Here is a 16,311-nt window from a genome sequence, read left to right on the forward strand (position 1 = left end):
TCGGGAAGTATAACTGTGAATTTACGGATTGCTTGATTAAGATAATAAAATGCTTGAAAGCGTGAACGTCTGGCAATAACGCTTGATTTCATCAAGACACTGTACATGATTTCGCAACTCCTTTTAAACTGCCGGTCATACAGGAGCATTTATGTGGGACTCAATCAAGCTTGCTTGAAGTTGGCTTCTCGAATGCCTATTAATTTCTTTCACGTCAGTGTGGAAGGAATTGATTATAAGTGCAGATGCTCAGAACGTGACCTTCTCGCTGCTTATTTTTTTTCCTAAATAAATGTGTTCATGTGGTCAAGCAATGGGAAATTTCAGCCACAAATGTGGCAGGAATACACGCGACTATTTGGCTGCAGTGGTTCCAGCACTAACCTAGATAAGTATTTTCTTGCCTACGTTCCAGATGAGATCACATTGAGCTGTAATCGTCCCATGGCTGTCCACCTGAGCACATCGGCCGACAACTGTGGTCATAGAAGTCTGAGTGTGGCCACAAACAGAGGACCTGCGGAGCAACCCCTCATCACAGCGAGCGTCTTTCTGCGCGACGAGCTTAAATGCTCATCAAGTAAGATAGATGCCAGATATTCTCCAAGCTGGCGAGGGTGGCGCACGCTTTTGTGAAGTTGTCAGTTGAGTGTAGCTGTATACGAAAATTACGTAAGTTTATTTTAGGTGATTAATTGTAAGCCCGAAGTTTGTGGGCACTGCTGCGGCCACATCGGGTCGTCTCCGTGGCTGAATCGAAGAGGACGGACCACACCCGTGGTGGCGGCGGGTGTAGCTTCAGGCTTAGCGAATTGCGGGCAGGCTTAGCTGACAGCCGTCCTCTTTCGATTGCGCCAGGGACATTGACCCGTTCTGCATGTCCTTGCGACCCGACCACTATTTCGTGACAAGGTAGCCCGGGCGCGTCAGTGCTATCCAGCGAAATGTGGATTCGTGGAAGCAAACGACATCCGGAATTGCCTCGCCAGCTTTAGCTGCCGCGGCATCGGACGTCGCCTTGTGTCTGCAGCGGAGCTCGGCCCTGCAGCAGCTAATGTAAGTGTTTCATTTCGTTGCAGTTGCAGCTGTACGTTTTTGGCGTTTACGTCCCTCCCTTCGTTGCAGAGGATGACCTTGAAAACCACTCGTATACCGTCGCCGACCGTGTTGGCTTCGCATTCCCTCGCCAGTGGTCTTGTTGGTGAACGATACTTTGTACCTCGCCCGGCACTACTCCTGGCAAGTACCTTGAACATTCGAATCGTACTGTAGCTGTGTTCTCGAGTGTTTAATAAGCCTCTCGTGTTTTCAGGTCCCGACCGTCTGCGTTCGATTGCGGCTATTCACAAGGATATCTGGCGCGCTTCTGCGCAGTCTAGTCTCCGGCCTACGCTACAAAGACGCATTTGAGTTCTACTCGTCCTATGTGGCCGGCCGTGTTAAATCTGCGTTTTCTCTCCTGTGGCTTCCTTCTGGGAGACAGTGTCGTTCGGCTCCCTGCGTTAGTTCTGGCAAGAACCATGTACACTTCAATCTTACTATGGATGTGTTCTCGCGAGAAGTTGTTCGAATGACGGCTCTTCTTCGTGTTCTCTGACTGCTGTTATCCTTTATTCTGTTGCTACACGTTCTCGGGGCCGCAGAAACTTTGTGGGCTCCCGAAGAAACTTGCTGTCGTCTGTCTTTAATATGCAGACGCTCGAGGTTTGGTTTATGCTTGGGAAAGCTTCCTTCGCCACGCATATTTCCCGATAGGCTCTTAAATGTCGCTCTCCACGTAAGACTTTCAGTTCCTGGTGACATTTCAGAGCTGCTTTCATTTTCGCACCTCTAAATTCTTTCGTGTACTCGGAGGGCCATATTTTTCGGGCTTCAGTCTCCACTTTTATTAAAGGTTGCTGTCCTATTCCTCTGTTTTGTTTCCGCCGGTGGGTTCTAAAGGAGTTAGGGTATATGTCCTCCAGGTTCATCGTAAATTTATGTTAGCGATTTGTTGTTCATGATATCCTCTACTTCATATGTTAAGGTATATAATTATCCAAAATGCCGTAAACATCGGCCAATCACTTTTCGTAGTTGACTTGAAACTATGGATGATCCTTTCATAGAAATCCCCCCACCACGGAGCATTTTCCAAAAGGCATTTACATTTGGTGATTGGTGACGAAATCTCGAGTTGTTTCGCGATGTAATGTTGTAGTGAACGCATTCAATTCCTTATCAGTTTTCTGAAAGTCTTTCGTTGTCGTTTAGCACGTTTCTTTTCGAGCCAGGAAGCGCCAAAAAGCTTGTAGAAAACTGAGGTGAAGCGTCTCTAACAATTTCTAAGTGTACTGCTCTTGTGACGGCACATGTAAAAAATACTACGTAAAGTTTGACAATGTCACTTTTTGTTGTAGTTGCTCCCAGAGCACCTGTATAATGTAAGTCAGCTATTTCAAACGGTGCGGTCTTCGTCACCCTATCGGCAGGAAGAGGATGTACTGTTACAGTGGTCTGGAATTGTACCAAGGGTCTGCAATTGTACCGTTGTGCAACAGCTGTCACACAACGCACTGTCATATTACGTCTTTCACTTATTTTCGTCCTCCGATTACCCACAATTTGTTTCTTATACGAGTCAGTGTGTCACGCACTCCTGTCGTGACAAGGTTGTTCATGTACGTGTCGAACCAATGGTGTCGAGAGATTTATTCCATGTGTGACGAGGTTTATTGTCGTTGATAACGTTGCTGGAATGCTAGGTACAGGAAGGCACTGCAAGGGTTGTTCGTAGCACGGGGTTCACTCGCGATCACGACACGGTCCTTCGTCTTCCTCTTCAGTCGGCACATAAACAGGGGCGCCTCTGCTTCATTACAATGCCCCGGGAGCGAAGCATAGCCATCCTGGCGACTCAGGGTGCAGAGGTGAATGAGTCGTAATACGGTTTCAGGCGGTTGACATGTACTATCTCTCGCCCACGACGACGCAGGTCTGGTGACACTGAGCGGCTCAACGATGTAGTTGACCGGTGAAGTGGCATCGATGATACGGTACGGACCGTGATAACGCGCCAGGAGTTTCGAAGAGAGGCCAGGAATGTGGGCTGGTATCCAAAGCCAAACAAGCGAACCGGGAGCAAAGCTTGGTGGTGGTTGATGAGTATGGTCATGTCGTCTTTTGACGTTCTTGAGTCGAGTCTCGCTAGTGAGGGAACGTGCCAGCTGACGGCAATCTTCATACTTGGCGACTTCGGAAAGCGGAGTGTACTCTGCGGCGTCAGGTTGGTACGGCCGTATGGTGTCCAAAGGGCAAGAAGGCTCGCGGCCATACATAAGGAACAAGGGGGAAAGCCGGTAGTCGCTTGCGTCGCGGTGTTGTATGCGAACGTGACAAACGCGCGAACGTGGAAGTACGGTGTCCCAGCTGGAGTGGTCGGATGAAATATACATCCGCAACATGTCGCCATGTGTGCGATTGAACAGCTAGGTCAGGCCGTTGGTTTGGGGATGGTTCGCGGTCGATTTTCGGTGAATGATCCTGCACTCGGCGAGGAGGGCGATGCCCTCCAAGAAGACGTGGTCCCTATCACTCAGTATTCGCCACAGTTCTCGGGGCGCACTGTGGCGAAGAACAAAATTGCGAAGGATGAAAAAAACTTCACGGGCGGCCGCTGCCAGCAGAGCTGCAATCTCAGCGTAGCGAGTAAGATGATTTACGCCGACAATAATCCACCGATTTTCACACCCGCTGCATGGAAGCGGGCCGTAGAGGTCGATGCCGACGCGGTCGAACGGACGAGCCGGGCATGGTAGCGGCTGCAGCAATCCTGTGAAACGCTGCGTGTCTTGCCCTGTTGGCAAGTAGTACAAGCCTGAATGTACTTTTGCATTAAGTTGTACATGCCTCGCCAATAATAGCGCTGACGCAAGCTTGTGTAAGTTTTGAGGACGCCGGCATGAGTGCTTAGGGGATCAGCGTGAAAAGACGTGCAGATGTCGGAGCGCATATGACGAGGTATAGCAAGGAGCCATTTCCGACCGTCGCGCATATAGTTGCGGCGATATAGAAGTCTCGCACGGAAAAATGGGTTGCTTGGCGACGCAGTGCTCGTGTCGAAGGGACATCAGACGGAGCGGCAAGGTAGTCAAGTAACATTGCAAGTGTTGGGTCCTTGCGCTGCTCAGTGAACATGTCGGTGATGGTCAACGGTGACGGGGTGGACGAGGAATCTGAAGACGCCAAATCAGGCGTCAGTGGGGAACGGGAGAGCGCATCAGCGTCCGAGCGCTTGCGACCGGATCGGTACATGACGCGGATGTCGTACTCTTGCAAGCGAAGCGCCCAATGTCCTAAGCGTCTTGACGGGTCTTTCAAGGAAGAAAGCCAACAAAGGGCATGGTGGTCAGTAACTACGGCGAAAGAACGGCCGTAAAGGTATGGGCGAAACTTGCTTAGTGCCCAGGTGATCGCTAGGCACTCCTTTTCTCACTAATTTAATTCTGCTTTCCTAGAGTACCGCTCGCATAAGCGACGACGTATTCATCATAGCCAGCTTTCCGTTGCGCTAAGACCGCACCAAGGCCAACTCCGCTGGCGTCAGTGTGAACTTCCGTGAGAGCAGCGGGGTCGTAGCGGCGAAGTAATCGGTGGTGAGGTCAACAAGTGGCGCAAATTCAGGTGACCACGCTGCTATGCCGTTACTGGCGGAAAGAAAGTTATCAAGGGCGCCATGATGGATGCGAAGTTGCGTAGGAAGCGACGAAAATGCGAACATAAGCCAATAAAGCTTCTGAGGGTTTTGATAGACGTGGGCGTTGGGAAGTCTGCAACGGTGTGGACCTTCTCTGGGACCGGGAGGACGCCGTATTTTGAGACTACGTGCCCCAAGATGGTTAGCTAGCTTGCAGCAAAACAGCACTTTTTGAGGTTGAGCTGTAGGCCGGCAGAGGCGAGACAGGTCAGAATGTCATGCAGGCGAGCGAGGTTGAGAAGACAATGTTGTCGAGGTAACATAGACAGGCCGGTTGTCTTCAGTGCGCCACGTCTCGGTTGGACGAAAAAAACTGCGGTGACGGTCGGGCAACTGGAAATGAAGCCGGATGCATGGGCAATGAAAAGGAAGCTGTCGGCGGAGGTGGCCGTGCAACCACGGCTGCGTAACTGAGCGGCAGCGACGTAGGGTGATAGGTACTCGGTATAGGACAGCGCCATACTCAAAGGATTGGGTGGGGCAGTTGTAGGAGCTGCAGGAAGCGCTTCAGATACGAGTCCGGATGGCTTGCTGTAGCGTTGGAGTCAAAGTTGCCGTGGGTGCGTCGCTGTGATGCAGCAGCGAGAGCAGCCTGGCCACCTCTTCACGAATAAAATCTGATATGCTGCGATAGGGTCGAGTTGGGCAGAAGGTCGGTAGAAACCTCGATGCTCGAGACGGAATCGGCGTGCTGGATGTTCTGGCGGGCGATGGAACGTTGGCGGCGCAGCTCGTCAAAGCTCTATAGGCTAGTTGGGCTTTTTGCTGGCAACATCTGGAATGCGCCGTCCTCGATTCCCTTGAGAATATGCTTGATCTTGTCATCCTCTGACATGCTGGGATTTACCCGCTTGCACAAATCGAGAACATCCTCGATAAAGCTGGGGAATGTCTCTCCTGGCTGCTGTGCGCGCTGGCGCAGACGCTGTTCAGCGCGTAGCTTACGCACATCGGGGCGATTAAACACTACGGCAAAAAGGGTATTACGCGCTGACCAGCTTGAAAAGTCTGATTCGTGGTTGAAGAACCACAATTTGGCTACGTCGGCGAGGTAGAAAGGCACGTGGGACAGCTTAAACTGGTCGTCCAATTTGTTATGGTCACTTACACGTTCGTACGGTGAGAGCCAGTCTTCCACGTCGTGATCGGCGGTCTCAGTGAAAATGGGTGGGTCACGTTGACGAGGGACGCCGGCGCAGACGACAGTGGCAGCCGGTGGTGCAGGCAACGAGGTGGCGGGATCAGGCAGTGCAGGGCGATCGTGTTGGTGCTGGCAGGGTTCGAGTGCGGAGCTCCAGGATGAGGTGAAGGATCCCAGCAACCTCCACCAAATGCGACGAGGTTTATTATCATTGATAATGTTGATGGAACGCTAGATACAGGAAGGCACTGCAAGGGCTGTTCGTAGCACGGGGTTCACTCGCGATCACGGCACGGTCCTTCGTCTTGCTCTTCAGTCGGCATATAGATGCACAGGGGCGCCTCTGGTACATTACACATGTAATGTGATCGAGTGCTGCTCGTCTTGTCATATGGGCCCTACCGAAGGCGCCCTTGTAGTCTCAATAGGCCTCTTTTGTCTTCAGATATGGCAATCGTGTTTTGTCTGCACATTCGCTTGCTTACTGAAATTCTTCAATTCTCTTGTAATGTCCACATTTTCGTCTAGGGGAATGGGACATGTTTCGGCGGTATTTATTTCGTCTGCTTTTAGTGGACCGTTGACCTTGTCTTCTAATATTTACGCAACGAAATGTTCACGCAGTTACTCTCCAAATATGCAAGTAACTGCCGAATCTGTCAACTTCAACTCCTCGTCTTACGATCATTTCCGACGTAGATCTAACACGTGATTCATGGTTTGTCCTTTCATTATTATTCGGCTTTTTGAGACACGGTTATTCTTTGGTTTGTAGCAACTCGGATTCCTTCCACAATTTTTGACGACGAAATCTGTTCTACGGTGACACTTGTCAGATCTGCTGTTATTTTTTCATTACCGCTGACGTATCCCCATTGTTTTCCATTGCGTAATCCATTTCCTGCAGTCTGCGTTCAATGGACGCTTTACGCATTTTCTTTCTTTATCCAATACAGCCCAATTGAGCAGTGGTCCAAAACTTTAGTTTGTCATTTCTTGTTTTGGATTGTTCTTGATTTAACTCCACATGACACATTGTTGCTCGTAAGTTCGCATTTTGCGAGACTGACGACGGTCTTCATTAGAGTTACTGTCTTCCAGAATCAGCACTGTAGTGCTATTCGAGAGCGGAAACAGACAATGTATGCTGCACTTACACATGCCGCCGTATTTGCATCCGAGCAAATAAGTGTCAGTGGTTATGTTGTTTCTTGTTGTCGATGTACTGTCTAGGCATTTAGTCTGAATGTTCTTTAGCTTACTCGATTCATTCTTCCATAGATCATTTATAATCGCCTGAAAGAGTTGTCGCGAGATTCCGTTTGTTCCCAGTCATTGATTACCGATATTAGCTGTTTCAGTGAAGGACGTTAGGAATTCCAGCGGACCAAATATTTTTGCCCTGACTTGAAGTACTATGCGTTTCGTGAGCATTTCACTCGTCATTCGTCCATATTTTGATAGTATAGCAGAATATCGTAGGCCGCGTCCCAGTTCATTTCTTAAACACGGGTCTCGCTTGATCACGTAAGAACGGCATCTTCATGCGCATAAAAAATTTCTTCAGTTTTTGATGTCCATTTCCAAAGATTCATTGCAGCTCGGCGCAAATGATTTTTGCTTCAATGTACCCACATTTTGCCTGGTTTTCTGCATCATACAAGCATAACGTCAACGCAAATCGCATTGCATCTATCATTGAAAATGAATTGTTTCCAAAGTTAATCATTAGGTGTTAGTCTACCTGGATTCATTTCTTTCCCACGTCTGCTGTCATCGCAACTGAGATGCTTCGAAAATTCATTAGTGGTAGTACATCTGTATTCAAATTTCCTCCTGTCTGAAGGTTTAGAATGCCTTTTCCACGTCTGCTGTCATTGCAACTGAGTGCTTTCGAATGTTCATACAGTGTTTGTATGTCTGGATTCCATTTTTTTTCCTCCTTGAAGGTTTGCATTCAGATCATTCCGGATGTTGACCACGAAGTGTCAAATACTGTTTCTATGTTGCTAGTCGGTCTTCTCGAATTGCTTGATGCAGCATGTAGTATTTAACGTGTTCAGATTCTTCCGACAGCGATCGCTGTGCCATTCCAGGTGTGCAATATCATGCATCGCAGAATTGTACTTTCCTCTCAGTACTGAATCTCTTTGCATGGTAGTCTTATCTCTCTCTCTCTCTCTCCCTCTCTCTCCATCCTTCTGAACAGTCCCTGTGAATTATGTAACTATATGGTCCAATTCATGCATTGTTTTTCAGAAGAGTTTCGGCAATATTTTCCATTTTCCCCAACTTTCTGCTTTCGTAAATTTCCTCAGTTCCTGCGGTGAGCAGAACCGTGACGGGTTTCGCGTTTCGTACTTCTAATTGCAGGCCACATGGACCGTGGAGAATCCAGTCGATAATGCTTTCAATTGTACGTTCGTTTAGTCATTTTACCGGTTTTGTTATCGGTTCCCAGTAAAAATTGAATCCAAGCGTCTCTTGCGTTTTTCACCGTTGTCATCCACAATCTTTATTCCCATCGTTTTGGTATATCTTGTCGTCGGGTCGACGAAGTCGTCCTTTCGATATTACGTTATTTCAATGGCGTTGATTAGTTATAATTAACCATCTGGATTTTGATTTGATAAAGCGAGAAGACTTTAGTAGGATCTAACTTCGCCCGAATGCTCCCATCGTGTCAGTGCGGTCGTCTAAACCCTTCCAATTTTCAAAATACAGGCTTACATTCACGAAGTAGGGGTGGCTTCTATTTTCTTTTGCGGTTGCTCTCGGCTCCACGGCATCCGTTCCCGATTGCCTATCGCATGTCAGCTAGCTCATTTTTCTTCACTGTTGTCGTTCTTGGTGGCGAGGGTCGATTCCAGGTTCTGGGCTTCTATTTTCGATTTCGGCCCACAAGAAAACCCAGCCCGCCCCTGCACATTGACTCTGCGGTCTACGCTCCAGACTTCGTGCACGAGCACCACCCGTTCCAGGAGCGACTGTCATTACTTCTACATTCTCTCGCCGATGGCGTCCTGCGGGCAGACTCGACTGCCTTCCTCACTCTGCACTACTACTGGTACGTGTCGTGCACAGATGGCTCATAATACTAACACTATGTCCTCCAGTGGTTAACAAATAAGCATTGTGTCGTTCCAGGTTCTGAGCTCATCTTCGATTGCGGTCCACAAGGACACTCTCCAGTCTACGCTCCAGAGATTACTTCGTGCACGAGCACCACCCGTTCCAGGAGCGACTGTCATTACTTCTACATTCTCTCGCCGATGGCGTCCTGCGGGCAGACTCGACTGCCTTCCTCACTCTGCACTACTACTGGTACGTGTCGTGCACAGATGGCTCATAATACTAACACTATGTCCTCCAGTGGTTAACAAATAAGCATTGTGTCGTTCCAGGTTCTGAGCTCATCTTCGATTGCGGTCCACAAGGACACTCTCCAGTCTACGCTCCAGAGATTACTTCGTGCACGAGCACCACCCGTTCCAGGAGCGACTGTCATTACTTCTACATTCTCTCGCCGATGGCGTCCTGCGGGCAGACTCGACTGCCTTCCTCACTCTGCACTACTACTGGTACGTGTCGTGCACAGATGGCTCATAATACTAACACTATGTCCTCCAGTGGTTAACAAATAAGCATTGTGTCGTTCCAGGTTCTGAGCTCATCTTCGATTGCGGTCCACAAGGACACTCTCCAGTCTACGCTCCAGAGATTACTTCGTGCACGAGCACCACCCGTTCCAGGAGCGACTGTCATTACTTCTACATTCTCTCGCCGATGGCGTCCTGCGGGCAGACTCGACTGCCTTCCTCACTCTGCACTACTACTGGTACGTGTCGTGCACAGATGGCTCATAATACTAACACTATGTCCTCCAGTGGTTAACAAATAAGCATTGTGTCGTTCCAGGTTCTGAGCTCATCTTCGATTGCGGTCCACAAGGACACTCTCCAGTCTACGCTCCAGAGATTACTTCGTGCACGAGCACCACCCGTTCCAGGAGCGACTGTCATTACTTCTACATTCTCTCGCCGATGGCGTCCTGCGGGCAGACTCGACTGCCTTCCTCACTCTGCACTACTACTGGTACGTGTCGTGCACAGATGGCTCATAATACTAACACTATGTCCTCCAGTGGTTAACAAATAAGCATTGTGTCGTTCCAGGTTCTGAGCTCATCTTCGATTGCGGTCCACAAGGACACTCTCCAGTCTACGCTCCAGAGATTACTTCGTGCACGAGCACCACCCGTTCCAGGAGCGACTGTCATTACTTCTACATTCTCTCGCCGTTGGCGTCCTGCGAGCAGACTCGACTGCCTTCCTCACTCTGCACTACTACTGGTACGTGTCGTGCACAGATGGCTCATAATACTAACACTATGTCCTCCAGTGGTTAACAAATAAGCATTGTGTCGTTCCAGGTTCTGAGCTCATCTTCGATTGCGGTCCACAAGGACACTCTCCAGTCTACGCTCCAGAGATTACTTCGTGCACGAGCACCACCCGTTCCAGGAGCGACTGTCATCACTTCTGCATTCCCTCGCCGATGGCATCTTGCGGGCAGACTCGACCGTCTTCCTCACCCTGCACTACTACTGGTAAGTGTCGTGCACAGACGGCTCATAATATTACGGCCATGTCCTCCAGTGGTTAACAAATAAGCACTGTCGTTCCAGGTTCTCGGCTCATGTTCGTTTGCGGTCCATAAAGACACCCAGCCCGCCCCTGCACATAGACTTTCCGGTCTACGCTCCAGAGTCGATTACTACGCGCTCCACTCGTCCTGTGACCGACCATGTTTGCATTGCTACATTCTCTCGCCGTTGGCGTCCTACTGGTACACTGGATCTATCCTGGAGCCCTTGCACTTAATATGGTATATATCACATACACACGACTGTACTGCGAGTGTGTTTTCGAATTGCCAACAAACAGGCCTTGTGTCGTTTCAGGTTGCGAGGCCGTTATCGCCTGTGGCGCGAGATAATTGTTCCGGCACGCTCACTTACAAGGACACTCCTGGCCTTCAAGAGCGACAATCTTCAGCCCGATTGTCCTGACGCAGACTCTAAACAGCCCGCTTCCTTTGACCTCTGAAACCGTCGTACGCCTCCGGATTGGCTGTGTCCTGCACTGTGATGGCAGCGTGTTATTGCTCCGAAGGACTGCTTGTAGTCGCCGTTCCGCGACCCTCCATCGGATGTACTTCTACTGTTCTTCTCTGTTAACTTTTTTTTACGCAGGCATATTTAATGTTTCGTATAGCAAGCTTTTCTGCTTTAAGAGTGCTACGTCGCCCAGCGAATGGACCGCGCTTCTAGCAATTGGGATAATACGAAGCAGAACAGTAAGGTCTGGTTACGTAGACACCACCCAGTTTTTCAGAAGGGTTGTTGAAGTCTTCATGAGCTGATCTGTAAATTTTTGGTGGCGAGAGTAATGGACATTCATTCACATTGTGCACTTTTGTAGTAGTACGGTGTGTGTGTGTGTGTGTGTGTGTGTGTGTGTGTGTGTGTGTGTGTGTGTGTGTGTGTGTGTGTGTGTGTGTGTGTGTGTGTGTGTTACCCGTACTGGTTTGTTCGCAAGGGTGGCTGAACGGGCGTGTTGATAGTTTCATCTTTGGTTAGCAGCGCGACAATCTACATGGAAGCGAGAGAAGGGATAGGAAAGAGCTGTTTCCTATCCCTTCTCTCGCTTCCATGTAGATCGTCGCGCTGCTAACCAAAGATGAAACTGGTTTGTTCATTTCGTATGTGGCCACCTTTTCTGTGCTTTTGTTATATCGTGAACGGATGTATGACAAAGCTTCAGCGCTATTCGGTGCACGTCGAATTCATTATATTTCGGTAGCATTTCCAGTGTCACCGTTGTATCCACAAAGGCCGTTTATGGTTCATTTCTCCGGTTCATCCCGGTGGAAAGCTGCCTGGTTTGATGGCTATCGTCCATGGCATCCGCTTTTGGATTGGTTGAACAACTCGTTTCATTGGCTTTGTTCCTTGGGTTGATATCGGTACTCGTTTCAGCATTCAGCGAAGTTGTTACGGAATCCTTCTCGTATCGGAAATGAGGGCTTCTTACTTATTGTCGGTTTTTCCAAGTCGCTCATCGCCGACTCATAAGATCAACATGCCACTACAAAATCACACAATGCCAATGAATGGGAAAGAGGGGGGTAGTTACTCTCGCCAGCAAAAATTTCCTGATTAGCTCATGATGGTAATGACGACCTATTTAAAAACTGGTTGGTGATGAATGTCGCCATGCTCGCTGTTCCTAGTTTTGATGTGTCTGAAGCATTAAATGCTTTTATGGATAAGTGACTGTACGCGGATATGAGCATCCTCTTTGAAATAGTGTGCTGCTCACGCCGTGCGTTGTCTGCGTCACTCATCAGCCCGTAAAACTGCGGTTCGTAAGATAAGTCAGCGGTGGAACCTCGCAAGGATTTGTTGCCATCGTAGACACTGTCACCGCTTGTTCACCGCGTATGATGTGCCGCATTGGCACCATGGTTTGATTGGGATTTGTGTGCATAATTATTATGCACTGCGCAAGGTCAGTGTAAACCGCCATGACGCCCTTGATGCGCGTATCTGATCTCGTTGCCTATTCAGTCGAGATTATGCACAGTTTTGTCATTTCGTGCTTGAAGTATTCAGCTTGAGCCATTGTCAAACGACTGCTTCAAATGGGCTACATTTATTCCCCCTTATGCCAATTATGTGTAAACACGTCTAGACCAGTGCACGAGCGCGCGCAATGAAATATTTAAAAGAAAATGTCCGCTTTCATTGTACTTTTTGTTTAAGCGACTAGTTTACCAGTTTCTCTTGTACCTTTTACTGTACGCTGAAGTAATCTTTACATTGCTCTTCGAATGCACTTGAATGCGTTTGCTTCGAATAGTTTGAATTTTATCATGCTTCTGTTGTCCTAATGTCGATTTAAGGACGCACACCTTGAGTTATTACTTTCAATGTTATCAGTAATCTGTAATAACCGTGTCCCCACGCTGCTTGAAAACTTAAAAGGTGAGCAATGTCATTGGCAAATTACCTGTACCGCTGTGATGGGAAGTCAAGAAACCACCACATGCTCGATGCTGCTTAAAATGTCGTACTCATTTTTCTTGACCCCGAACATGCATAAGGCCCTATGGGGCCTTTCTGTAGGAAGTATCTTTTTATTTTCATCGGTTATAACGACAGTCCTGCAATTACGCCACAGGATACTCGCAAGCAGTTTACAATACGAGCAGTGTGGAGATTAACCAGCGTTACGTAGTGGAAAAGCCTTCAACACAACTGGTACATGGACGCAGAGAAAGAACCCACCCACACAACACTCGACAGTATATAATACGTAGCGATGCACGACATCACTGCACAATGACAGGCCTGTGTGATATTGGAGGATGTGACGTGGTATATAGGATCGTAGTAGTTGTAAATGTTTTTGTCCCTTCTGTGCGTTTCGCACCCAACTGGGAAAGTTCGCATACTTGCATGTTCTCTCGTTTCCTAAAGAAACAAGAATCGGGGTAACTTTCCATCTCCATGCGAAGGTTCTGTACAACGCTTGCTCGTTTCAGGTGGTTCTAATAGCTTAAAGCTGTAAATCTTTGCATGCATATGCAAATAAAAACGCAAGTTTCTATTCCTTGGCTTGTGCTGTATCGCTTTCATTTGGTGTGTTGTGCGAAAACCGTGTCTTGCATTTTTATACGTCAGTGTCTTGAAGCTGAAATTGTCTGCTATGTAAATCCCGTTATGTATTTGATGTGTTTGTATACAAATGCATAAATGCTCATTCTGTACATTAAATGCAATGTATGCTGCTGTCTGCAGCACGGGGGATAGTCCAATCAGGCGGCATTGAGTCGCTTTCAATTTCATTTACTTGAGTCTTGTTTTGCGCCGATTGTATTGAACATGCATTGCCTTAAACTGCACCTTATCTCTGCACCTTATCTGCCCCTTTTGTCAAAATAAAAATTATTCCTGTTCTCCGTCTTACTAACGCCATGTAGTGCATGGATTGTGTCAGCCAAGCACAAGGCCGCATCAACTGCCTGCAACTGGTCGCGCGACGCCGACTGAATGGGAGCTTCACGGATGGGTTAGTAATTGCACCATCGGCGAGCCCTTCTCATTTCTCTAGAACAAGCCGCCGGCTCTTGTTAGATGAAACGAGCACTATAAGGCATTAGGCTTCTCTGTACTCCGAAGAGTTAGTTTGCAGGCATTTTAAAGACGTCTCAGCGAGTGACGCCCACTTTTTCGTATCGGGTATGTTTCTAGCCTTGCATGCGTCGATCCCGGAGATGGTACTCTAAAAAACAAATGCTAGCTGATCCCAAGGGCCATGCGGTCTGTTTGTGTAGCAAAAAAACATTTAAGCCGTCCGACGCTGCTCCTCGCGAGGAATGACGCGATAGTACCGTGCGCAACGACTTCGCCACGTTATTACCCCTAACTCGTTCATGAAGACGGTATTTGATCGGCGTCAACTAGTGGTTGAACTTTTTCATGCATAGCATAAGGCGAGTCGGTCTTAAAAAAACCTATGTGGAACCAGAAAATATTTCCCGATATAGGGCGAGAATCTGAATCCAGAAAGCCCTTGTTCCTATACAGCGCGGAAATGTGAAGTTTCAGCCCATTGTGTGCGCCAGTTTCAGCCCATTGTGCGCTGCTATCCAAAGTAGTGGCAAACGACCCATTGTCTGCGATAACAATAGGCGTGTCTGCGCAATACATTTTTGCGAGCCCGTGCGCTGTCGCCGTTCCCCATACGCAGAAAGGAAGCGTTTAACCTGGGCCGGAAATGCATTAAGCCTATACTAAAAGGTGGATAGCAAGCAGTATGGGACGCCTGATAAGCACCCTGCCAGTGAGAACCGAAGGGTCCTAAAAACGTAAGGATGCGTTAAACCGAGGCCGTGTTCAGCACTGTAACTATGTGAATCTGTGTGCTCGTACTCGCGCATATATAAATGCATACATCAGCATAACGCCCAAACACCATGTATAGCACACTCCGCACCACGCCGACCGCCATTTAATGAAATGCATATCACGGGCAGTTTCCGTTTAGGTAAGTTGCGCTTAACATTTAGTTGTCTTAGGTCGATAGACGTTTCAACAATACACAGGGCTCAGCGATTGAAACGTGATGCTCGTGGCTTCCGGCTCTTTTTACGCCACCAGTGGGCGCTGCAGACTAAGAGTGCTTAAAGTCCCTATATAGGAAAAGCACCGTCATCCTTTGATCAACGCCGCTTCTCTCTCTCTCCTGTATCTCCGATTGGACGATGATAGCGCGCGCTTTCACTCTAAATTTTGTTTTGTTTTCCGTCTCAGTCATGTTGAGTCACTCTGCGCAGCTGCAGTCGCCGGCGGCGGCCGAGGCGCGCGCCCGGCCTGAAAGCTTCAACGGGGACTTTCTAAGGGCGCCACCATCGACTTGCTTTCGCAAGCAAAAAGTTAAAGAAATTACTCCATCATGGAGTACCATGTGTGGATGCGGAGCAGCGGGGAGATGGTTAGCTTTAGCGGGAGATGGTTTCGCGGCAGCGGCCCGAGCGCTCATTGTGGCGCTGCACAGGAGAATGAGGCGCGCGCGCTCCGTCATTTTCATACCGCGGAACTACCGTGGCGTCCCCAGCGGAGTATGCAGCTGTCGCACGACCTGTCGAGCGCGCCGCTCCAGATTCCTAGAGGAGAGAAAGGGGAGAGCGTAGGAGAGGGGGAGGGGACGCGCATGCGCTGTGGGGGTGTGGGACGCGGGCGCCGCTCCGTACAGGTACAGGATTCCTAGAGGAGAGAAAGGGGGAGCGTAGGAGAGGAGAGAGGGGACGCGCATGCGCTGTGGGCGTGTGGGACGCGGGACAACAGACAGAGCAGCCGGCAAGAAATGCTTCGCATTTAAAGCAAGCGCTTTAGGAGAAGAGACGGTGGAGGACAGGGCATATGGCGGTACATTTACTATATAGGGACTTTACGAGTGCCTGCCTTTCTGTATCACATGGAAGCGAGAGCCCTTGTGATGCATTGAGAGCATTTTGCCCCCCAACGGTCCAAGTATTGCGTTTCAATCGCTGAGCACTTTTATGAATAGAGTAGTTTTAGGTTGTCCGTAAACAGATCACTTGTTACCACATGCCAGGTTACGGGAGAGGACGACGGCAGCAACGCTGGTAACGCCACCTTGAATTTTTTAAGACTGGGAGCACAATAACCTAGTAATGCGGTAGCCATAGCATGCTGCTTATGCTGATGCAAAGCATTGGTCGAGACATACGCATTAATATACAGTTATCCTAATTTTTCTTCGACGAGAACATACACGCAACACAAACATTTCAAACGCGTTGTAGTTGGACAATGTGTCGCTACTGCTGCCCACAGCTATATAAT

General features: G+C 48.7%; 1 protein-coding gene across 2 annotated transcripts in view; it reads left to right on the forward strand.

Moving 5' to 3' along the window:
• Positions 1-13,850, forward strand: part of LOC119456199 (uncharacterized) — a 30,439-nt gene extending 16,589 nt beyond the window's left edge. The window contains exons 7-15 of one of the 2 annotated variants that reach the window (XM_037717825.2): positions 416-8,943; positions 9,024-9,200; positions 9,281-9,457; positions 9,538-9,714; positions 9,795-9,971; positions 10,052-10,228; positions 10,309-10,485; positions 10,564-10,763; positions 10,840-13,850. In XM_037717825.2, coding sequence (XP_037573753.1) covers positions 8,892-8,943; positions 9,024-9,200; positions 9,281-9,457; positions 9,538-9,714; positions 9,795-9,971; positions 10,052-10,228; positions 10,309-10,485; positions 10,564-10,595 — 1,146 coding nt within the window. In that variant the 5' untranslated portion in view covers positions 416-8,891 and the 3' untranslated portion in view covers positions 10,596-10,763; positions 10,840-13,850. The remainder of the gene's footprint in view (positions 1-415; positions 8,944-9,023; positions 9,201-9,280; positions 9,458-9,537; positions 9,715-9,794; positions 9,972-10,051; positions 10,229-10,308; positions 10,486-10,563; positions 10,764-10,839) is intronic. The other variant, XM_049669597.1, reaches the window with a different exon arrangement.
• The last annotated feature ends 2,461 nt before the right edge of the window (positions 13,851-16,311 follow it).

Source organism: Dermacentor silvarum, chromosome 6 (assembly GCF_013339745.2).
Source record: "Dermacentor silvarum isolate Dsil-2018 chromosome 6, BIME_Dsil_1.4, whole genome shotgun sequence".
In the NCBI taxonomy this organism is placed as follows: Eukaryota; Metazoa; Arthropoda; class Arachnida; order Ixodida; family Ixodidae; genus Dermacentor; species Dermacentor silvarum.